This window comes from Phyllostomus hastatus, unplaced genomic scaffold, assembly GCF_019186645.2.
Source record: "Phyllostomus hastatus isolate PE091 unplaced genomic scaffold, TTU_PhHast_1.1 phas_contig_196, whole genome shotgun sequence".
NCBI classification, from domain to species: Eukaryota; Metazoa; Chordata; class Mammalia; order Chiroptera; family Phyllostomidae; genus Phyllostomus; species Phyllostomus hastatus.
Genome location: NW_025333709.1, coordinates 25,424,157 through 25,448,788, shown reverse-complemented (window position 1 = coordinate 25,448,788; position 24,632 = coordinate 25,424,157). Strand labels below are relative to the sequence as shown.

The 24,632-nt window shown below is 41.4% G+C and overlaps 1 protein-coding gene across 14 annotated transcripts in view; it reads right to left on the bottom strand.

The window, feature by feature from the left end:
* Nucleotides 1-24,632, bottom strand: part of LIMCH1 (LIM and calponin homology domains 1) — a 315,721-nt gene that overhangs the window by 72,111 nt on the left and 218,978 nt on the right. For 7 of the 14 annotated variants that reach the window (XM_045833960.1, XM_045833964.1, XM_045833961.1 and 4 more), the window contains exons 5-8: nt 22,110-22,140; nt 20,578-20,688; nt 12,080-12,275; nt 6,506-6,758 (exon numbers count right to left, since the gene is read on the bottom strand). In XM_045833960.1, coding sequence (XP_045689916.1) covers nt 6,506-6,758; nt 12,080-12,275; nt 20,578-20,688; nt 22,110-22,140 — 591 coding nt within the window. Of the gene's footprint in view, nt 1-5,150; nt 5,424-6,505; nt 6,759-12,079; nt 12,276-12,674; nt 12,915-20,577; nt 20,689-22,109; nt 22,141-24,632 lie in introns of those variants that run through there. The other 7 variants (XM_045833958.1, XM_045833959.1, XM_045833968.1 and 4 more) reach the window with 6 other exon arrangements.

Below are 24,632 nucleotides of genomic sequence, written 5' to 3'. Positions count from 1 at the left end.
CAGAGAGAATCTGGCACCTTTTGCATCATGTGAGCCCAGTCAGACCACAAATTCCCCTGGGTGATTCTTTTTAGGCTAAGTGCCCAGCCCAGCAAGACTCCCTGCAAGTGATCTCAGTTTAGATTTGTAGTTTTCCATATCATTGGCCACTTAAAGCCTCTCCCTCTGCACTGTCACAAAGACTGGTTTTCTGCTAATTGTTTGAATCCTGTAAATTCAGAGCTTCAAGGCAGGCTCAGGGAAAGAAAAAAATAATAATGACGCAAGTTCTGGCCTGGCACTGTTGGCCACGAAGCAATAAATCATATGTACCAGGTAGATGTGGACGATTGTGTTCACAGGTGTCTAGTTACCAAAATATTTAAGTGACTTTTTATAAGGTGCTTTTCTTTCTCCCTTGAAGGACCTTAAGGGCAGTCTTTGGTAAGGCTTCAGTACAATCTACTTTATTTCTCAATCATTACAATTCTCTGAACAGCGAGAACCCGCCAGGCTCTAAGTAAGTTCAGGTCCACTGACTTTCACGATAACAGAATGCAAGATGAGAAATCTGGTGCCCACTTGGCAGAGGAGAACGTTGAGATTTCTGGCTCCAGGTATCTGAACTTTGGTACACTGAGTAAATTTAAGGGGGAGACCCAGGCTGTCTGGCTTGGTATTCACGGGCAGTTTGGGGACTTCTATTTTTTTCTAAGTCATTCATAAAAGAGTTGCTTTGGGAAGAAGGGGTGGCCCTGTGGGCACAGCCCACTGTTTCCTTTAGAGAGAACACAGTCACCGTGAAATAAGAAATGCCAGGCCCTGCCTCAAACCTAGCAACCTTGTCCAGCGTCATCTGAAACAAGGAAGGCTATCTTGGCAGCAGGGATTATGGGCTCGAAGCAGGTGAGGGGGAAGAAAAAGCTCTTGTCTCAACGTTTCTGAGGCTTATATATTTCAAAGTGAGCGAGATAATGCTTTAAACTAAGGAAGAGCTGGCATTTTCTTTCACTCCCTTTGATTTGGCAACACACAAGCAACCAGCTCAGACTGGCAGTCAGTTCATTCTATTCAAAGAAACCGGGCTCTCCAGAAAAGCCTGTTAGGCCTCCTGGGAATGTCATGGGCAACACCGAAAACATCCCGGCTTCACCCGGAGTCCAAACAGGGCAGCTCCAGCCAGAGTCACAAAAGTTCAGGCACGTTGTGTGCCTGCCTGGTCCCTGATCCCCAGGGGTCTGTTCAGCAAGTCAGGGACACGGGCATCTGGTGAGGAGGGATGGAGAGGAACATGTGTCTGGCGCTTAGCTGCGTCTGCTCTTCCTCTAGAAACTTCTAAAATGTCTATTGTTCCTCGGAGGGCTTTTTTTTCCCCTCTGTAATTAATTACTATGTGGTTGAGAAGATCCACAGACTAGCAGAAAATACCGAGTGCTGAAACATATGAAAACAATTAGAAGAGGAGTACAATCACGTGAAACCTATAATTCAGTTCAGAAAACGTTTACTTCTCCAATGGGAAACACCAAGTCAGAGAACTCAAATCTCCATAATGTTTTAATTCTGGGGAAGTGAATCTCGGTTCTTGTTTTATCCTCTCAAAAAACAGAAATCTTGGCTTCTTTAGCGGACTCTATATTTGGGGGTAATTAAGCTAACTTGATCATAAACTAACAGAGAAGAAAAAGTGGCTTATGTGCTCTTTACTTCAATGGCAACTCTAATAAAGATTAAACTCCACACATTTATGAAGCAGTCCTGCTTTCTGTCTCTGGATGCTAAGAGACAGAAATGCCTCCTAATATACTTGGGACTCTTAGGCTTCTAAACTCATGTGAGAATGGAATACCATGCACCTTTCCACCTTTTAATATATGGAGTTAAAAATAATACAAGGAGGGGTTTGAGAATACTTGGGGAAGAGTGGTGTCAACAGGAGAAACAGTCTAAAAAGCAGAGTCATGGCTCCACAGTCTCACCCATCTCTACCAACACACACCTTCCCAGCTAAGAAACGGGAGAAAGAAATATCTTGGGCCTCTGATGGAGTTCAATCAACTCTGTCATGGCCAGAATTCATCTGGGTGGCCAAGACAGGAGACAAAGTTGAAATGTTTTAAGAGATGTCAGCATATTTAAATATTTTATATTCGTATTTTCGAGACACCAAGAATCCTTTTTTTTTTCATTGCATGCATTTCATTCAAGTTACTTTCTGCCACCTTAAAAGCAGGATCCCAAACGTGGATGAACGTAGAGCGACTCTCCGCTCTGCTGTGGGTTACAAAAAGTGGGTGACAAAGACACAGAGGTCCGACGAGGGGCGCAGAACGTATAAAACCTTGCCGAGAGCACTGGCGGCTGAAAATCGGTCTAAGAAAGGAATCCTGGGCATTTGGCACAGCTGTGTCCCACTACTAGCAGGGACATTTTCCAGGAATATGCATAATTTTCCTGAACCCAATTTTAAATGTTAAGGCAAAAGATCTAGGGTGTGCTGACATTTACTGACGTGCAAATTTCTGCCTAACAGAGGTAAGTTGGGCAAAAATATGTAAAAATTAAGCCAGATAACAGGAAATGTGGACAGGAGTAAAAATGACCACATAGTATAATATTCATCAATCAGAATTACACTTGTAAATTAACTGTGATGCTAGGAGTGCCCACAGAGGCATGTTGTTACAAAGTATTTCAGTGGTTTATTAGAAAATAAAGCTCCCAGTTACTGAAGTGGAAATTCCAGCCTTTGCCCAAACTCTTCTTTCCTGCTGCCACCATGCTTTCTGGGTGTGCTGAGTTAGCTTAATGTCGCTCCCCACTTGTCTTTCCTTACTCTTTTGAATACTCTAAAGATGATATGGAGGTTTCTCAAAAAACCTAAAAGAGAACTACCATATGACCCAGCAATCCCAATTCTGGGTATTGATCCAGAAGAACTGAAATCAGGATCCTGGAGAGATGTCAGCCTTGTTCAGTGCAGCGCTGTTCACGACAGCCACGCTATGGACACAACCCAGAGGTCCGCTGACGACCGGTGAACGAAGAAAGAAAGTAAGGGCCTTCAAAAAGAATTCAGCCTTTAAAAAGAAGGAAATTCTGCCATATGAGACACCATGGACAAACCTTGAAGACATTACGCTAAATTAAACAAGCTAGTCACAGAAGAAAAAATACTATACAATTCTATTTGTAAGAAAGGCCTAAGCGTCAAACACCTAGAATCAGAGGGTGGAACAGGGGTTGCCAGGGGCTGGGGAGGGGAAAGTGGGTCGTTGCTAATCAACGAGCATAGATTTAGTTCAGAAGGAAGAATAAGCTCTGGAGACCTGATGTGCAGCACTGTATCTACAGTTAACGATACTAAATGGTGCGGTTAAAATTTTGTTCAGAGGGGAATTCTCATGCCGAGTGTTCTTATCATAATAAAATAATTTTGTTACAAAAGGAATAAAAGTGGCAAAGAATGTGAGACAATTTATGGAAGAATGAACCTGAGTGGCCAGTACACATAATATGATAGTCAACCACATTAGTAATCAGGGAACAACCAATTTTCAAAGAGGAGCTTTTTTTTGAACAAGAGAGTGGCAATTAAAAAACAAAAACAAAAAAAATGGTCTCTGGTAAATTTTAGCTTAAAGACTTCATTGAAGTTATTAAATGAAGGTTTGTGTCAAAGATATTAGGATTAATTTTTTTTAAATCATACTCTCACTTGTATCACTCATTACACACTGTCACTGGGCCCTAGATCTGAAGACAGAAACAGGAACAGTCTGAAAAATGGTGCAAGACAAGAAGGTATTATTCACTTCTGTACTCTCAGCATCTCGCCTGCTCTTCCACACAAGTAGATGCTCAAATTATGTTGGAAAAATGGGTATCTGACAGGGTCTCTGAGCCAAAATTTGCTTTTGTGTTTAAGATTTTATCACATTGCTTTTCCTTATTTCAGAAGCCCAGAGAGTTGCTCTTAACACAAGCAGATTTTGTGTTAGAGTTTCCTAGGAGCACACGCATGTTTCGGATAGACACACTTAGCTGTGGAATACAACAGACAGGGAAGAAATACGTCCTTTTTTTTATCAATACCAAGTTATTCTAGAATGAAATCCACAGAAGTCAATGCTGGAACTTTCAATGAAGACTTAGATTACAGCAATAACCACATATGGAATTAGACAGAGAAATGGGAAACGTTCCATTAAACGTGTGGGAGACCGATGGGGTACTGTGATCACAGTCTCTGAATCCGGCACCAGGTACGCGGTGATGACAGGCTCTGAGACTGGGAAGTCACTTACTATCACTGATCCTCAGTTTGCCCTGCTTGAAAATGGGTGTGTCGCCCATTTCTTAGGATCAAATGGGGTGCTGAGTGGCAAAAGAATTTCAATGGTCACACTGTTATGAATTTCAGTTTGTCAAATTTTGGTCTCACTATTATTTGTTAGGATCTTTGTGGTTATTATATGAGAAAAATGAACCAGCTTCTCAAAACACCACATAAAACTGGAGAACCGTAGTTTCCTGTGCCTTTGACTGCTGAAAGTCTCCGTCCCACATGTAACATGAAGCCATCGGGACTGTATACTAGTGCCTTTGTTACAATTAAGAGAAGTAATTACTCCATTCTTTGTTTTTGAATCAACATGCTTTAGAAGAGGAGTCAAATAAACCCAGTCTTTCTTACTACTCCCTTGGGACAAAGGACGTAAGTGGATTTTTGTAAGCCAGCCACTCTTTCTACAGAGAGTGCTCCCTATTTCAAAGGAACTATTTTCTAGTGATGTGTAAAGTAAGATAAGAGCCATTTAGGAGTAGTGTGAAAATCAACAGGCCATAAACCATTGAAAAATAAAGTGTTATTGCGCGGTAAATCCTGCAGCCTGCAAATGACTGGCCACAATTCTTGACTAAGACAAGGTCTAATCAGGCAGCAAGAAGCTTGCTCTTCACCTTCATTTCACATAACCAACTACTTAAGCAGAGACATTCCTGAGAGCAGAGACTATTCGGGATTTCCAGTTGCTCCAAGGAGGGAACAGCAGTGCCACAAAAAGCAGGAAGGAGGGCAACGAGATGGAAACTCCAACACGCCAGGCAGATTCCACCCCACCAGGCATGCACCAAGCCGGCCAGGCCAGCCCTTGGCCTGCAGAGCTAACCTGGCAAAGCGCTGTGCTGCGGGCATGACCTTGATCCCAGCTTGCTCTAGCCTTCTGCGCTTTTGGATTTCAGCAGCATCTTTTTCTTCAGACTTGGGAGCTGGTGCTACCGCAGCCCCCTCTGGAGGAGGCTTCTCCTCACCACTGCCAGCGGGTAATTCTAACCCACCTCCAGCAGAAGGCTTCCCGTCAGGATCCGTTTGGCCAGCCGGTTCCTCCTCTTCACAAGGAGACCCCGCTTCACTTCCCTCTTCCTCTATTGTTTCGGGATAGCTAGTGAGTTGGACAATACGGTTTACCAAACTAACAGACCGACCTGGGGAACAGACCCCACGTCCTCTTCTGGTCATGCTGGTACTATTTTCCACTTAAAAAAAAAGTCATGGCATGCAATATGATCCTGACAGTGTGACAAAAGTTAAATGTAGCCATTTGTTAATTAATACAATGCATCATAATCTCCACATTGATTAAGAGTTATTTCAAAATTGCTATTGAAAGGCAAAAACCCTTTCAGCTGGAATGGTAAACTTTATGTTTTGTTCAGTAATTAAAACTTTTAATAAAATGCTTGTTCAATGGAAAATCATAGATAATAAAGGTAGACTATTAGAAAAAACCATGCAAGAATCAGGGTGGTTTTGCTGAAAGTATTAGACTGGACTGTAAGTTTCTTGTATTGGACTATAAGATTCTTGAAGGCAGGGACTCTATTTTATTTACTATTGGGTCCCCAATTCCTAAAAGACAGCACCTAGTATATAGTAGATGCTCAATAAATACTCGCTGAATAAGTGAAAGAAGAAACACATAATCAGAGATTAGGAAAAAGGAAAAACACTGTTTCTGTAAAGAGAGTAGCAGCCCAATGTATCTTCCTTTGAGTAGGAGTTTCTACCTGAGATTCTGAAGCACGTTCCACGCATCCCTCACATACTTGACCGTGTACCTAAATTAGCATGCATCTCAATAGAAAATGTCTTTTTGGATAAAGGCAAGTCTTTCTGCACCTAATCTAATAGGAGTATGAGTCGGGTGGTCTCCACAGAAGGACATGGATAACAAATCTGTTCTCAACGTTCTATCAACAGGGCCAGTTTTTTTTTTTTTAATCTGCTTGTTAGACAAGTGTTTGTTGAATACCTCCTGTGTGCTAGGCACTGTTCTAGGTGCCTTCATGAAGCTTCCAGTCTTACCATCACAATCTCTCTCCAAAGATCTGTCCCGCCCACTGCATTTGCGATCTCACACCCGAGTTCTGGAACAGTGGCTTGAGCCAATGCATGCCAGGAGCTGCAGGTCCCGCACCACTCGTGTTCGCGCCAGGCCGGGGGCAGCACTGGGTCGGGCCTTACCTGAAGGGCCTCTCCCCACCCAGGGGTGAGGTGGCGGTGCTCCAGCTCTTCCGGTATTCCTCTCGCTCCGCTTTCTTCTTTCTCAGAGGCGCAGGGACGTAGGCCGTCTGATTGCTCTTGTTCGGGAGGTACTGGTTAAAAGGCACTGCTGATTTCGGCTCACCATGAGAAGTCCGCCTGGCAGACATGTCATCCTTCTTCACATCAGGCAGCTTCCGATGTGGCAAGTCAGACTCAGAGTCACTTCCTCTCCCTGGGGAAGAGAGGCCAGGTGCTGAGCAGGGGCCCGGGCCAGCAGAAAAGGTCCCGAAGGCGCAGTATTAGGGATGTGGTTAAATCTGTGGGCTCTGGGGATTCCTTCCTTCCATTACTCACTTAACAAATCTAAAGTATCAGTCTAAATTAGCCTACTCTAGGAAAAGCTCTCAACTTTAATCAGGAAAAAAAAACCCTTCAAATTAAAGAAAATAGAGGTAAAGAAACAAACTCATAGATGCAGAGAACAGACTGACAGCTGTCAGGAGGCAGGGGTTGGGGGCCTAGTAAAAAAGGTGAAGGGATTAACCAAAAAAAAAGCCCCAAAACCTTACAGACACAGATGATGGTATGGTGATGGCCACAGGGAAAAGCGGGTAGGGGGTGGCCGAAGAGGGTAAAGGGGGGATAAATGGTGATGGAAGGAGACTTGACTTTGGGTGGTGAACACCTAATACAATATAGAGATGATGTATCATAGAATTGTACACATGAAACCTATATAATTGTATTAACCAATGTCACCCCAATAAATTGTTGAATAAATAATTATTGAAAATAAAAAAACAGAGGCAAGCCTAGCTGTACCTGAGAATTACAATTAGCAACACACGTGCAAAATAGCACAATACACCAGCCTAGATTCTGCAACTCTCACGAGAAAAAATAAATTAACCAGTGGAATTTTTATTGAGCACCTGTTGTTCCACGTCTTACACTGTGCTAGATGTTCCAACAAATAAAAATTATAAAGCATTTGTCTTTGAGGTACCTTTAACCAACCCGTGAAACACCTGGAGAATATTAGTTACAATGTAGGAAAAACAGGAATTCAGAAATGTGGCCAATTTGGATTATAACCAAGGGTTTGCCTTCCAGGAAATGGTTTGAGTTATGATAAATGCATGTTCCTCTAAATCAGGGCCCTTCCTGTGAACCCTATGGCCTAATAACCTATTCTTTTCTTTTGCACATTTCACCTTGTATCTTGTATCTTGCGAACAGGGCTTTATATTATTCACAGCACTTCCTGCAGTGTCTTTGCACACAGTGGGTGTCCTCAAATTCAATGAATTGGTTTGGCTTCAAGACTGTTTTAGCCAAGGTGAAGGGATTCAATGTTGCCAACATCAGTCTTCTCTTGCAAGTAGCTCCCACAATTAATTATATTGTATCCTTGTATCCTGAGTCTTACATCACTAGATTTCTAACACCCAGAGTGAAGTTGTCATTAAAACACTCCTATTTACGCATAACTGCCATCTTCACACTGGGTGAAAACTCTTAATCAATGAGAGCATTATGAGACTATTCAACTCCAAATGGAAAACTACCTATTTACACTTGCAAAGAGAACCTTAAACTAAGAGTCAAAGAGATGTGGCAGCCTCGCAGAGTGGGGAGTGTGTACAGGGTTAGTCAGATCCACTCAGGGTGTGCTCCGTCCGCCCCTCGGGAGCTACGAGACTCTGCATTTGTTACTGACCAGTTTGAGCCTCCGTTTCCCAACTGGTAAAGTGAAGAGACAGTGTTGTCTGCTTCATAGGGCTATGGGGAGGATCGGACACATGTAAAATTATCGGTGCAGCACTTGGCCCACAGCAAGGGCTTAATAAACGCTGACTACTCGTTACGTCCTAATAGTTCTGGATCTGCCAATAATGAGCTGTGGGCTCCTGGGCTCGTGTCTAATGCACTCGGCTGTCCTTTTCTATAAAATGAGAATGAAATGATTTGCCCTTGAGATGACGTGATTTAATGGCTTTTAAAAGACTATAAAAGTTAGCTGTGGCTGGTGTGGCTTAGTGGGTTGAGCGCTGGCCTGGGAACTGGAAGGTTGCTGGTTTGATTCCCCATCAGGGCACATGCCTGGGTTTCGGGCCAAGTCCCCACCTGGGGGTGTGCAAGAGGCAGCTGATGGATGTTTCTCTCACACATTGATGTTTTTCTCTCCCTCTTTTCCCCTCCCTTCCCTTCTCTCTAAAAAATAAATTTAAAAAATCTTTTAAAAAAGACTGTAAAAGCTAATGCCATTGACCATAAACAAGTTGTGCATTGTTGCAGATAAAATATTCGGTTTATGAATTATTCATGCCACTTGTTTTCAGTCTTCTGAAGCTTTGACTGGTCCATTACTTGTTAGTTTTTAATTTGCAACTTAGCTCCCTTCCCATCCTGTCTTTTATCAAATGCTGTGTATCTCTCTCAGTGTCATAATAAAATGTTTAGAGCCCTGTGAATTGCTTTATAAGGGAATACCTTGCCAAGTTCTTAGATGTGTTTCCCTATTTAATATCATCCACACTTTATACAGGTGGAAATGGAGGCTTGGAGAGGCCAAGAGAACTCCCTTTCCAATGCTGGTTACTACCAGCAGGGACCCTGATGTCTGCTGTTCAGACTCCCAGCCCAGCGTTTCTCCCACTGGGTTCTCCTTCTCTTGGTAAAGCACCCTCTGCTTCAAGCCTCTGACTGGGGGGAGGCACTGCCCTTTGCTGAATAAATGAATGAAAGAAAATCATTCTTCGATCAACTGTGAAGGCTTAGTAATAGATCAGAATTGTCTCAATTTTAAAATCCTATAGTCTATGGACTTCATGTACAATATCTAAAAAGTATATATTATCTATAATATCCTGAGTGGATGTCTCAAAATAGGCTATTTAACACATAAACAGACCACCTTTTTCACTTATTAAAATTTTAAAAAAATTTATCAACATCTGATCCTTCTTTTCCACAGGGCTACATTTCTCTCCCTTGTAGCAAACGGGGGGGGGGGGTCTTTCTTTCTTTTACATATCTTTGCCATACCCACCCCCCATCCTCTGCTCTTTAATCTTCTCCTAGCACTTTAATTTCTCTCATTCCTTATTTCTCTCCCATAACTCATCTTTGCATAAAAGATGAGAGTATTCATTTAACAAAATGCATCATGTTTATAAAATATGTTCTTAATTTTAAAGGTACCCAAGTGGAAGTTTCTGCATTTCCTCCTCAATGAAGCTCCTCACACGCCCCCAGGAGGAGTACTGGTGAAGGGAAGGGAGGGACTTGCACTTGTCTAGCAGGACAGTTGGCTGCATCACCCTGGGGACCCACAGTATCCCCACCAGGAAGCTCTTGTGTCCAACTCATAGAATCATCGCACCTGTGCTGAGTGTGGCTCTTGATTGTCCCTACTGAATGGGTCAGTGGGCCTCAATAATAATAATAATGCAAAAGCTGTCCATATCAACTCAATATGGAGTTGGAGAACTTTATAGTCAGACTTTCCCTAATTGATTATGAGTACTAAGAAATAAATTTGCAACACTTAAAAAAATTTCTTCTAAATTTGAAAGTTTATTAGGACTAGCAATCTTCTTGATTAGCAGCACTTAAAAAATACCATGCACTCTAAGGAAATATAACATCTACTTGGATAAAATTATACTAATTTTTTAGGCACATAAAAATGTGTTGCTTTAAAAACCTCATTAGGTCTTGATTAGTTTACAAGAACATGAGCCTGAAGGTATCGGGCTGATTGGTGAAATCTGTGTGTCGGATGCTCTTTCATGAACGGTGTTTTGTGAAGCTCAATTTCATGTGTCTTTAGATGAAAAAAAGTTTATAAAAAGACTCTAGCTTATCAATCTTAATTGTTGCAAACTAAATTGTGCCTCTGCACAGCTACAATATTAGCAACCACCATCTCAAATCCCTTCAAGATGTGGCTCGTTACAAACTGAACCCCTGGCAGCTGGTGACAGAAAAAATAAAGGAGCTACACTACCAATTATACAGAACCAAGATGAGGAAAAATAACAATTTTTAAAGCAATCATAATAATGTGGAGAAAATAGTCTAGCTAAGATAGGTTTTGTAAAAGTAAACCTGCCTTTTAGTTACGTTAAAGCTCAGTTAGATCGTACACTGGGTGCTGTAACTTCTAAAACTGTGGGTGGTACTTGAGGTCATATGAAATTTTAGAAATGTTTTTCAAGCACCTCACAATGTGCCATGGAATTCTTTAGGAGTCACATACTATGTGGCCCTGAGGCTAATCTATTTGTTGGGACATTTAAGTACTAAACAAAAGCACTAGTTCAGACATTCTAGAATTTAAAAAATCTATTAGGGAAACAAAGAAGTGTGGGTAAATTAAGTTTAAGAGTTTAAGATTTGGACGCACAGTTCTGGAGGCTGTTACGCTACTTACAGTAATTTTGTCACTTGCCAATGTTAGGATGCTTATTTAATCTCTCTAAGGTTCATATTGAAAATGTGGATAAGAAGGAACATCTTACAGCCCCGTGGGGGGACTAAGTGAGATATTATGTGAGTGTATCATGATCTGTGAGGAGGACTAAATGAGATACTAGCAGTCGGGTAATTAACTCAGAACCTAGGCACATTAAATACCCACATGCTTTAGTAATGTCGAATTGTACAGCTGAAAGGCATCTTTTAGCTATAAAAGATCATTTTCATCTTGGAGAGTAGGCTTAAGTATCTAGAAATATTAGCATCAAGAAATACATTTAAAAATACAAACAAAAAATTCCCCACCAGCCTTACTATCTTTCTGCAAGTTCATGCATGCTGAACCAAGCCATGGCCCCTTCTAAAAAGCACAGAGGTGCAAGAGACTAAAGGTAAACAGCTTCTGGATAATACACATCAAATTGATATCAGGTTGCAGAACAATATGTTTTTATGAAGAAAAAAAATAATCATTCCTTACAGGTAACACAAAATCCACAGGATTTAAATCAAAGCCAGCCTCAGAACAGGCAGTCCAGGTGGTGTCCTGTCCACGAACAGCCACCTGCCTGGCTCCCATCAACAGTTGGGCAACATACCTATCAAACACTGCCCAAGTCGTGACACTTAAAGTTTCACAACTCCAGGCTTCAGAACTTTCCTCAGTGTGTGCACTGCATTTCCAGTTTGCTGGAAGTCAATCCATTCTCACTGACACAGCGTGGTACTCGCTCAAACATTTCCCTTCCTCATACCCGGAGGACATAAACCTTCGGCACACTTTATGAGCTAATGGTCTGCACAGCGTCTTGGTTCACCGAGACGCAGGGAGCAATGATGTCACACATTTTCCACCAGAAGATACACTCACTGAGGCAATGTTCAGACGAACTGCCAGCAAAGCCAAGCAAAATTCTAAGGATGGTGAAAAACAACATTAAAAGACTTTTCTTCTACCAGTTTAGAGTTACCAGGTTCCGCCTCGCCAGTGCCAGCCCCTCTGCTGGTGACAAGGCTGCCCTTGTTCGTGTTTAATTCTATGACGTGCAGTTGAGTAAGGCTCCGACCTACCATCGCTGCTTCCCCTGAGGACTACATCTGGCGAAGGTGTCTGCCGGGAACGGGAGCCAAAGGAATCCAGGCTGTCGAAGGAATCATCTCTGCCGTGTCGAGGGGGAGACAGGGAGTCACTGCGCTCAGAATCCCAGCAGTCGATGTAACCACTGTCTCGGATGCTACGCTTAGGGCTCTCAATGTCATCGGTCTCCTGTCCAAAAATAAAATAAAGTTGCAGACATTACAGCAACAGACGTTGAGCCTTCAATCGCAGGAAAATCAGCCTCCCGTGGTCTCCAAGAAATCCTGCAGCTAGCACCAGTATGGGCCGGTTATGGCAACCAGTTATCTACAAGCCAACATTTCATCCTCCAGTCATCTACAAGCCAACACTTCATCCTCCAACCCTTCCCTGCTGCAACTTTCCCAATCCGAAAATCACACATTTTAAGAGAAAAAAAAAATCCCCAGGACCTCCTACTCCATAACGTTTTTAAAAAAGAAAAAAGGAAGGAAGAATCAAAGATCATCTAGTGTGGATTCACAAGAATACTATGGTAGATGAAAACAACCAAAAAAAAAAAAAACCCCAGAAAACTAAAACCTTAACCTTGACCCGCCTTTCGGAATCCATAACGGCATGTCTGTTCTGGGACAGAGCCCCGAGTTTAGCGGCGCAACTGCTCCTGTTTATGCGATCTGGCAAATGCACCCGGCATTTGTTGTTGCAACAGAATCAGATCCGTAAAATCCTGGAGCAGCGGGCTTCCATCTCCTGCTACCTTGAAGGGAAATTCCTGCTCTGAAAGGGAGCTGTCTTTCTGAGGCAAAAAGTTAAAAAAAAGAGCAATGAAAAATATGCAAAAAGCTTTTCCTGATGCCTCAGAAGAATCCAGGCATGCTCTCGCTCTCAGCCAGCTCCTGGCGCTGGGGGAGCTGAAAGCACTTGTGGCTGACCCACATGTTCAGAGCAGTGAGAACAATGGCTGTCTTTGACAGCCTGTGATTATAAATTCTTTTCAGCACAAGCAGCACATACTAAAACACTGAAATTCCAGCAGGAGAAAGGTCAGTCAAAGCCATCCTCACCCTCGTATTATAATAAAAGCCTTGTTCCCACCAGTGTCTTAGCATTAATTACAATAGTCCAGGCTGACGAAAACAAAAATAACTCTGGTCACTCAAAGATAAACCTCCATTTAATGTTCCGCAGACGGTTGCTTAAAATCGGAGCTGTGGATGACATTGTTCTCATCTGCAGAGACGGGAATGTCACACTGTGGATTTCCTGGGATGCTCAGGAAAGTCCCTTCCACATTCCCAATGTAAAGAAAAAAATTCTCCACAGTGGAGATTTTGGAAACTGTCTATCTGCGCTGGCTCATGTGCCCAAGGGAGGCAATGCCTTTGTAGGAAGCACCTTTGCCGGCTGCTCCTATCAATTATATCCAGATCCTGTGACACAGCTCCCAGTGGGAGGCACTTGGAGGGGACGGAGTGGCTGGGATTCACAGGGCACATGCAGGTTTGCATCCAGCGAAGGGAAGGGGAAAGAGCAGGAGGATGGGGTTGAGAGGAGAGCCCTGCAGTCTCCACACTGAGGACCTGACTCGTGCCCCTGAAGAGCAGGTTTTCAAATGGCCTGGGTGAGTGCAGCCCACACAACCCTCCAGAGGAAGGCAGAAATTCCAATGATGGAAATTAAGGTGGTTTACTTGTAGGTCAACAGTTAACCAGGATTTGAACAAAAGCCGAGCCTGGAAAAAGAACTCATGAATTTCTCAGGACAGATCTAAATTGGATATGGTTTCATATTTAATTGCTCCAGAAAGGCAAATAATTATCTTGGATTATTTATCCACAGATTATAAGCCAAATGCTAGAAAATGAATATCATTTTTATTGAACACTCACTACATGTCTGGGGCTATGCTCGATGCTTTTTATACATTTTATTATTTAATTCCCATACCCTCCCACCCCAGTGATGTGGTTTGCACTGTCCCCATTTTACAGAAGAGAAAAGAATCAGAGAGAAGCAGTAACCTGAAGAAGGTCACACAGTAAGCACCAAAGCTGTAACCCCAACACAGGCCCCTGCCTTTACATCCCAAGGTGAAACCTAGCAACATTCCATCAGCTCTGGTGTAGTTAGACAGCTGCCTCCAACAGCATCATCACTGCCGCTGATGGCTAGATATGGCCTCTTTACTCTGAGGATGAGGCTGTGCTAGCCTGGATAACGTCCCTTCACTAAATGCTGTTGATGCCCAGATCACCAAACTATAAATATTGGTAAAGACAGGCAGTCTGGAGCAGTTTAGAGTAGGTCAACAGGGTGTCTTAGAAGTCCTGCTGACTGGGTTTAAATCCAGGCTCCACCCCTTGTCAGCTGCATGACCTTAGCCGAGTGCGGCCTTGCCCACGCTCAGTTTTCTCATCTGTAAAATGGGGCTAATAATATCATTGATTTCACAGGATTGCTGGGGGGGTTAAGTGTTACTACCTGGAAAGCATTCAGAAAAATGCCTGATGTATGGTGAGTACTCAAAATGTGTTAGCTATGGTTATAATTACTACTATGTATTCATCTATGTATGTAAATAGCAATATATAAATCACACAACACTTATAAATGTAGTTAAAAACACAACCGTGTGTGTTTCAATGTGTAGCTATATATACATTGAATTATATACACATTGGAACTCTTTGGTCTTTGTTCTCATTTATATCCCATATCTGGATGCTTCGGCCCAGTTTCCCAACAGGGAGGGTAGACACTCAGGTAGCTGAGCCATTAGTTTCATCTAGAAATGACAAAATTTTACAAACTGCTTGGGGTAGCAGCACAAAGCTGAATCTTGAAGAAAATAATATGAAAAAGGCTCTCCCAAAGGCCCAAGTGTTTCCCCCATCCCTACGCTACAGACCACGGGAGACGAGAAAGGAAGAAAAAATCAACAGGGTTCTTGGAACTTCAGCGCTTTCTCACAGTTAGTTATGGGAAAGAAAAACAGAAAGGCGGTTCTGTTCACGACTGTGTAACAAGCCAAGAATAAAACCTTGGATCAGGTGAGACCTGAAGGCTGAATGGTGTGGCCAGTTTGCAAAGTGAAAACCGGGCCCCCCATGGCATCCCTGACCAAGCTGGTCCCGTGGAACCTCAGGATGAAGCAAGAAGCTGGCTCTTCAGCCAGAAATAAAGAAGTAGACACAGCTAGATGGACAGTCGTACTGGATTCTGTCAAGTCACCCAGAGTTAAGTTTACAGAGAGAGCAGAAGATACAGAGCAACACAAAGGTAGTATAGTTTAAATTCTTCCTTATCAGAGTCCAGTTATGTCATTTATAACTGGACATAACCTAGGCTTCCTAGCCCTCTATAACCTAGAAGCCTGCCAGCATTCTGCCTTCTACAGAGAGCAGTCCAGGGAAGAAAGATAAGGCTCGAGTCTGATTTAAGTCCTACTTGTTTATTTTTTCTTTTGTCTCCCTTGCCCAAGGTGATATATCAGAAAAAAAAAATACTGCTACAAGAAATGTCTGAGATTTTACTGCCTATGTCTTCTTCTAGGATATTTATGGGTTTTGAGTCTAACATTTAATCCACTAATCCATTTTGAGTTTATTCCTGTTTATGGTGTAAGAAGGTGGTCTAGTTTCTTTTTTTTTTTACACATATCTGTCCAACTTTCTCAACACCATTTATTGAATAGACTATTTTTACCCTATTGTATGTTTTTGCCTCTTTTGTCAAATATTAATTGACTGCGGAGGCGTGGGTTTATTTCTGGGCTCTCTATTCTGAAAAATTGATCTCTATGTCTTTCTACTGGTACCATGCTGTTTAATTACAATGACCTTGTAGTCCAGTTTGGTATCAGGTAGCATGATTGCTCCAACTTTATTCTTTCTCAAAAGTTTTTGCACAGCAAAGAAAACCATCAACAAAATGAAAGACAACCCACTCAATGGGAGAAGGTATTTGCCGATATATCTGATAAGGTCTTGATATCCAAAATTTATTAAAAACTTATAAAACTCAACACCAAAAAAAACCCCCAAACAATCCAATTAAGAAATACAAAGAACTTAAATAGACACTTCTCCAAAAAAGACATACAGATGGCCAATAGACATATGAAAAGATGCTCAACATCACTAACCATCAGAGAAAGGCAAATTAAAACCACGATGAGTTATCACCTCACACCTGTCAGAATGGTTATCATCAATAAATCAACAAACAACAAGTGCTGTCAAGGATGTGCGAAGAAGAGAACCCTGATACACTGTCGGTGGGAATGAAGATCGGTGCAGACACTGTGGAGAGCAGTATGGAATTTCCTGAAACACTAAAAATGGAACTGCCTTATGACCCAGCAATTTCACTTCTGGGAATTTACCCCCCCAAACCCCAAAACACTAATTCAAAAGACTATATGCACCCCTGTGTTCACTTCAGTGTTATTTATAATAGGCAAGCTTTGGAAGCAGTCCAAGTGTCCATCAGTGGATGAGTGGATAAAAAAAGCCATGGCACATTTACACAATGGAATACTACTTGGTCGTGAAAAAGAAGGAAATCTTATCTTTTTCAACAGAATGGATGGAATCTGGAGATTATTATGCTAGGTAAAATGAGCCAGTCAGAGAAAGACAAGTACCATGTGATTTTACTTAAATGTGAAATCTAATGAAAAAATAGAAATAGACTCATAAATATAAGAGAACAGGCTGATAGCTGTCAGAGGGGAAGCGGGTTGAGGGCTGGGTGAGAAACGTAAAGGGATTAATCAAAGAAAAAAAACTCAGATACAGACAACAGTATAGTGATTACAAGAGGAAAAGGAGTTTAGTGGGGAGGTAGAAGAAGGTAAAGAGGGGATAATGGTGATGGAAGGAGACCTGACTGCGGTGGGTGAACACACAGTGCAATATAGAGATGGTGTATTATAGAATTGTATACCTGAAACCCATATAATTATACTGACCAATGTCACCCCAATAAATTCAATAAAGAAGGATCCAATATGTCCACTGTGCTAATTGCTAGTTGTTCCAGTAAAAGTGTGTAAATGAATGGGATCAGAACAACCAGCTTCCATGACATTTTTGAATTATTTCACTCACCTGTCCTCTTCTCATTCCCTTTTGTGAGAGATAATGAAAACCAGCGAGTGTTGTTGGATGACTCTTGGTATCTGAGAAACTCCAGATGCCTCTGCTTTACCACCCAACATTTTCTGCTTCCTTTGTGATTTATAAGGTGTCTCAATGCTATTCTGGAAGGTTTCCAGGTTCTACTTTTCCAGCCTGATGACCCATCTCCACCCACCACACTCTGGATGGGGCACCTATATATTCCATGGATATTTACTGAGCATCAGATATGTGCCAGGCACTGTCCTAGTGCTGGGAACACAACATTCTATAAAATTGACAAATACCTCATCCTCATGGATGTTATGTTCTCGTTAGGAAGACAAAATATGAACAGGCAAAAAGATAAGTGAATACAAATTTGGGTGGTAAGTATCATTGAAAAGTAAGGCAGGTTAAAGGAAGAGAAGTTGATGGTGGTTGCTATGTTGGGCTGAGGTCTGGCCTCTCTACCACACTCCCTCTCTTTATCTCGTTGGTCTGGTTAACAGTCCTTACTTCTTGAAACAGTATTGGCTTAGGCCAATCGTGGTACCCCTTGCCCCTGGTCCCAGTGGCCAGTTCAGAAAAAGGACCCACATTGGGTCAGAGTACACCCCTAGGAATTTTATAGCTTGGACTAGGAGAAAGAATCCCCTGCCTTCCTGGGCAAGTAGCTAGAAGCAGGAAATCCTGGGGATGCTGCAGGCAATGTGTCCTGATGTGAGGGAATGTTCGCCTATGTGAGGAGAGAGTGAATTCAGAGAGAGATAGGAAGAGGTGAGGCAAAGACAGAGAGAACGACTTAGACTGTTGACTTTCTAATTCCAGTCTCTAAGATCCTGGTTCTCCCTTCCCTCTCTATTCTCATAGTAATTCCCCTTTGTTCGGTTTCGGTGTTCCCTCCATTGGAAGACTTCTGCTGGTACACCCAGGATCACTGAAAGGCCACTGTCACTATGCCTTCAGAGACCTTTTTTGGATATAGCACTAGCAACCTACTATGAGTACCTACTACGTGCCAGGCACTTATGCTAAAGACTCTATATGTTCTACTTGTATTACAGAACTTAACAAGTTGCACCATAGTCAATAATCTTTATGCACATTTCTCCCAATAGAAAAATGAATATAAAAAATCTATGGCTAGTCTCTTTTGTGAAAGAAAATATTTTAATTTCAAATTTACTTCAGCCTGTATATGTGCAGAAGAGATAACTGTGGTCCCTCCACATCTGGTCTCTATTCCTTTCCCAGTGAAAATACCCACAGTTTTTAGCTGACATAAAATCTATTCTTCCCAGGTCTTTTCTTGCAGCTGGCTCTGCATGTGTGACCAAGTTTATCAGGTCGACAGAACGTGAGCAGCGGCATAGGGTATGACTTCCCCAAAGTGTGTTTAAAGGGAGGACGTAGGCCCTTCCCCTCATTCCCCCTTTCTCCTGACTCAGGTGTGGGCACGGGGGCCAAAGCTCACAGTCTTCTTGAACCAGCAGGTGAGGAGCTGTGGGTTGACAGCGAAAAGATGGAAGGAGGCTGGTCCTACAGGATCACCAACCAGCCCAGCTTGACCCTGAATAGCTCACATCCAGATCTCACTTATAATCTGTGACTTGGAAATAAAATTCTGTCTTATGGAAGCCACTGCTAGACTTTTCTGCATTTCCCAGTTGAACCCAATCCTAACTGAGGAAAAGAAATGATATGGATTCCAGATTAACTACTATTTCCAGGTAGTGGGTAGACCTGTGAAGTTCAGGTCAGTGACGCTCTACCTTACACAGAAATATGGGACTACCACAGCTGGCCCATGTCCTGTGACATTATCTATAGTCACTAACAGGGCAACAGCTGTTCCTAATAACAGGCCATTTCAAGGCAGCTGAAATAACCAATTGTCTCAACAGAAAGCAAAGTTAAGTTGAAGAAACCACTAACTGTTCAGATTGTGGAGGAGCTGGACTAGTGGTAAGAAATGCCAATAACAAGAATAAATCAGATTCCAGGAGAATCCCTCAGAGGAACTGTGAGGCAGAGCTTTTAAATATGCGGTTTAAAAGAGATGATCCATATATCATGATGCAAGTCCAAATTTAATATATATAAAAAGTTTAGATTTCACAAATCCAGACTAGGCCTGCACCAGATTCATACTTTCTCGGAAAACAGACTTAGATGAAAAATTAAAGAATAAATAAGAGTCAAGAGACACTTAGAAACAATGTGCTGTGCTTAATGGAGCGGGCACATTTGTCTTATTTTTTAAAAAAGAATTTAAGTTTAAAACTTTGTTTACATGTATTACAACTGATATGAAAGCTTTGTCCATTTATAAAAATGTGAGCCAGACTAGGTCAAGGCAAATGAGAAGAAAAGTGAGGGCTATTAGCTTGAATTCAAGGAAAAAAAGACTAAATTATTAGGAGCAAATTCTTGCTTTCAGTACTAAAAGAAAAATTTTAAAGCAAGGAATGCCCCTCAGTGAGGTCTCATTAGTGCATTTAGTTTGCATGTTCGAGAAAAAAAAAGAAGAGCTAGGCCTTAATTGATTTGGGCCACAATGTGGGCCTTGTCCAAAACCCAGGAATGCTCTCGGTTACAAATGAGCCTTACCTATTCACTGAGGCTGGTTGGGCGGGGCTTCTCTCGAGTAACACTATATCCTAGTACTTTGAATGAGTTAATCTATACTTCTGAACCTTAAAAGAGGACACCCAAGCAGGCACACATAAAACGCGCCACTGTTTCCTGGACAAATCCCTATCATAGGTCTTTCCCATAATCGAATAAACAGAACTTTAAATATTGTAAAAAAGATTTTTTTTTTCAAAATGTCCAGCTCATTCAAATACAATGGCCATGAAAAGCACATCTTAAAAGAGAATGTGTCTAATTGTCAGAGCCTGTCCAGGGCGGATGCCCGGGCAAGAAGCTGGCTGACGTTACCTCACCCACACCAAGGCCCTGACGGGTAAGCAAAATGACCTTTAGGACAAAAGTGCAGAGCAAGTCTTCATTTTTGTATAATGCTGTATTGTTTAATTCAGCCTTTATTCCCCCGAGCAAACAAGCACTGAGCTCTCTGGCACACAGAGCCATATACTGATGGATTGAGTTTGCTCTTTTGGAATTACAGTTGGACGAGCTCAGATCTCCCATTCTCTGCAGGGTATAAAAGTTCAGGTAAGGGTCGAAAGCACGAGGCCAAGATGTCATTGGCAAGGCAAGTGGCCGTTTCCTTACATGTGTGACATGTTTGGCCTGATTGATTCCTCCACACAGAACTGGAATGATCTTAAAAACAGGCCAAGGGGTTGCTTTCCCACCTTGTCTAAACCTCATGGGGTAAGAAAGAAAAGCCAAGTTACCTTTCTCATCTGAGCCAGCAAGCCTTCGAACTCCTTCAAGTTCAGCGTCGTTCCGCTATAGGATGCACAGCTATTCGCTGCCTTTCCCAGCCAGTAAATGGTAACTAATACCTGTGAAACAAAACCATGCACAAGAGTGGGAGAATTTGCCCTCAAGAATTACTTTTAAACTAAGGAATCAATAATGTTCCACTAACAGGGAAGCAGGAAGGTGAGAACGTGCAGTCCTGATTTACGAAAACCATCACCCATGAGGTATCCATTACATGTAAAATCATTTTCATAGGAACCCAATGCTGTCTCAGTCAACACAATCATGATACAGTAGTTAAACCCCAGTTATGACCCCCGTGTTAGGAAGAGTTCATCTATAAGACAGAAAGAAGGAAAAATAAATCCTCAACAATTATTTTTTGTATAATGAAATAGTCAAATATTCAAAATTAGGAGGCAAAATTTTTCAGAAACTCTGGAGTCTTCACCTAGATGAGTAATGAACAGGTTGGCAATTCCCGTTGAAAGAGGTGCTTTCAAAGGCGCACGCTGGCTACTTGTGGGCCCAGAGGCTCCGCTAAGACCAATGGCAACAATCCCAGTGAATTGACAAAGGTTAATTAGTGGTTTCCAGCACAGGATTCACATAACATATCTAACTGAAGTCTGGAGAATACAGTGTGATGAAGAATAGGATGTGAAGATATCTAGTGTTGGGGTACCATCACAGAACTGATGTGTGCTAAGGGAACATGGGGCTATCCTGACACGTGTAATGGGAGAAAGGAAAACACTATTGCGCTCAGTTTTACATGATAGGGCCTCTGATTGGTTTAAAACTGTGTGATGAAAAATGGCATATAGCACTTGCTTTATAGAGGAAGAAAAAGAAGATAAGAATGAGACTGGCAATCAAATATAATAGCACCCTAGACATTTAAAAATGGGGCTCACAGCTAATTTTTTTTTATTTTATACATAGGCAATCATTTCTTCCATCCCTCTATTTAACCTTTAAATTAAAGAGCAGTCATATGCTTGCCTTTTGAAAATAAGATCTAACTCCAGAAAGTTGATTTTGGGAAGCACTAATAAAAACCTTGAAAGATTAATAGGGAAAAAAAAGCACAAAGCCGACATGTCAGCCGACACTGTTCTTATCGTGCTGCTCTTCCCCTGACACAACCGGCCCAACTGCCTGGTGCCGTCATCCCAACGTGCCCCCCACCAGAAAGCAGCTCTCATTGGTGCTGAGAAATCCCTTGGTGTTCAAGATGCTAAATCAACAACAGGGCACAGGCTTTTATTTGTTTATTTCTGGATTGAGAACTTATTTAATTAAAGAGACCCCCCCAATCTACCATTTTTATTTCTATGGTAGTCATTAATTATTCTATCAGACACACACACACTAGCTTTCTAGAACTCTTTCCAGCAAGACATGCAAGAGGCACTGAATGTATGGACTAAATTTTACACCTGAACCATCACAGTCAGAAGGAATAGGCTTGGGTGAAATGAAAGTTAAAAACACTTACATTTTTCAGCTTCCTACTATAATCAATGCTCCTGATTAAGGAAAAAGAAAAGAAAACATGATCAGAACAGCAGTTCCTTCAGTCTGCTCTTCCCTCAAACACTCCTAGGACATGCTTGAAGTTAACTAGTATAATGAAACCAGGAGAGTATAGTATTTTTAAGCCTCATGATTATTATTTTAGGTTCTAACTAAAATGATTTAGACAACGCAAAGTGGGCTTAAAGGTTCATCATGCACCATGAAAAGTTGAGTGCTTCGTAACATCTGGCAAATGAAGAATTTCATTTAAATCTAAGACTGTTTATATTTGTATTCTCAAAGTTGAGCTGTTAAAGTAAAATTTTGCCTTAATTATAAACCACTGTCAAATGAAAATCTGATTGCACAAATATTTTTCATACAAGCCCTATATATCCTCATCTGAGGACATTTTTTTCATTACTTCAGAGAGAGAGGAAGGGAGACAGAGATTGAGAGAGAGGGAGAGACAGAGAGAGAGACAGAGAGGGACACTTCAATGTGAGAGAAACACTGATTGGTTACCTTCTCATACATCCCCCAGACCTGGGACCAAACCTGCAACCTGGGCACCTGCCCTGATGGGGAATTGAACCCATGAAACTTTTTTTAAACAAAGGTCTAAAACCTTAATTAAAAAGTCTTGAAAAGATAGGTACAAGAGGAAGTGCTATCCAAATATTTGTTCTTTTCTGCTATGGACATAAATTTGTGTTCGGAATTAGCTACAAGCAAGAAAACATGCATGTTATGTTGAAATATACACATGTGCATTCTTAAATATACATAAATATTTATTCTCAAACTATAAATAAATAAGTTAGTTGGTGGTACTTTCTAAATATTCATACAGTGAAATACAAAAATTTCTCCAAAATTACTCCAAAGTTCCTTTAACATGTCAACAAATAGATACTAGGAAAAACAGATATTATGTGTGTGTGTGTGTGTGTGTGTGTGTGTGTTCACAGTAACTCCGGGTGGGGAGACAGGAGGGAGAAGGTAAACTACTGGATAAGCCTGTCAAGGTTCCTTCCAGTTTTCAGACTCCAACTGCTTCCTTGCTGCATATCTGACCCAAAGTACATATCAATGACTAAGTGCACAATTTTAAGTCAATTTAAGTTTCAGGAAATAGAAGACAATGTAGTACATATTAAGATAGACCCATTGGTCCAATTTGGATTAGAGTAAGGGAATACCCTCATGTTCCCTCCTTTTAACAGAAAAAATGATATGTCATTAGATACTTGCTAGGATTTAAAAAAAAATTTAACAAAAAGAGATAAAAACAAAAAATCTATAAAAGATTCAAGATTTTTATAAGAAACAAGTTAAGAACAGGGCACACAAAACTTTCTCTGTGTTGACAATAAAAGTTCATTGACTAAAACTATGACCCAGTTCTAAAAAAATCATCTTTGGCACATAGTAGGAGCTCACAAAATATCCATTGAAGACTCTCACACAGCAATCAATTATGTGCAAATACTTCCAAATTTTCCAGAGAAACACTCAAGTGTTTCTCAAATGCAAAGCCTGGGCTCATTTTCATCCGATTGTTTCGATCCCTGGAAGGATACTCGCCGAGTGCCCTCTGACTGTGCTTTTATGCCCCATCGAGGTTGTCTGGCATCCATTACGGGTAGAGCTCACTAAATTACACACGCAGTAATCATTTGCAGGTTTTTCCTTTTTTTTTTCTTTTTGGCCTGCTCAAGTTACTGCTCAAAAAAATGTAAGAAAAATTACTTCCAATGAAAGCTAAACTAATGAGTGTTTTTTAAAAAACAAGTTAAAAAAAGCATCAAAATGTTTTCTGTAAGATCTACCCTGATAACTTATTGCTTATGGTATTAATTGGTGTCAATGGGGTATTCTCCAGCTCTGTTAGCGTTCTGTTCAACTCTCAGAGGAAAAAGCAGAGACATACAGCAGTTCTACTTTGATCTACGAGAGCTGTAAAACGTATGTAAGGTCCGAATGTCTCACGTACAGTGCCAAATTAACCAGCACTGTTTACAGAAATGTTGTAAGCAGAAAGTTCATCTGTGCCCCACTCTCACTAAAACCAGAAGCAATATTCTAAGTACTATAATAAATTTATGGCATAATTTTAATATAAAATTATTTATGTTCTAAATATTCCTACATTGAAATAAAAATTTTTCTCAATAATTATTCCAAGGTCAACATCCTCCCATGCTTGTGGACTGCCCTTCCCACCACATTTGTCCCTGTTCATCACCCTTCTACGACACTGGCTACTTTTCTTTTTAAATATCATGTTGGTTTCTCCTCCCCAGATTTTCTATATGTTCTTCCTCTGCACTCCATGCCTTATAGATCTCTGCGTGGCTGGCTCTTGCTTCCCATTCATGTCTCAGCCCTCAGTTGAAATGCTGCCTCTTTGAGAGGCCACTCTTGACCACCTCTGAACTGGTCACTATTTTCTTTTTGTTCAGTTTTATTGAGACACAATTGACATATAACAATTGTATAC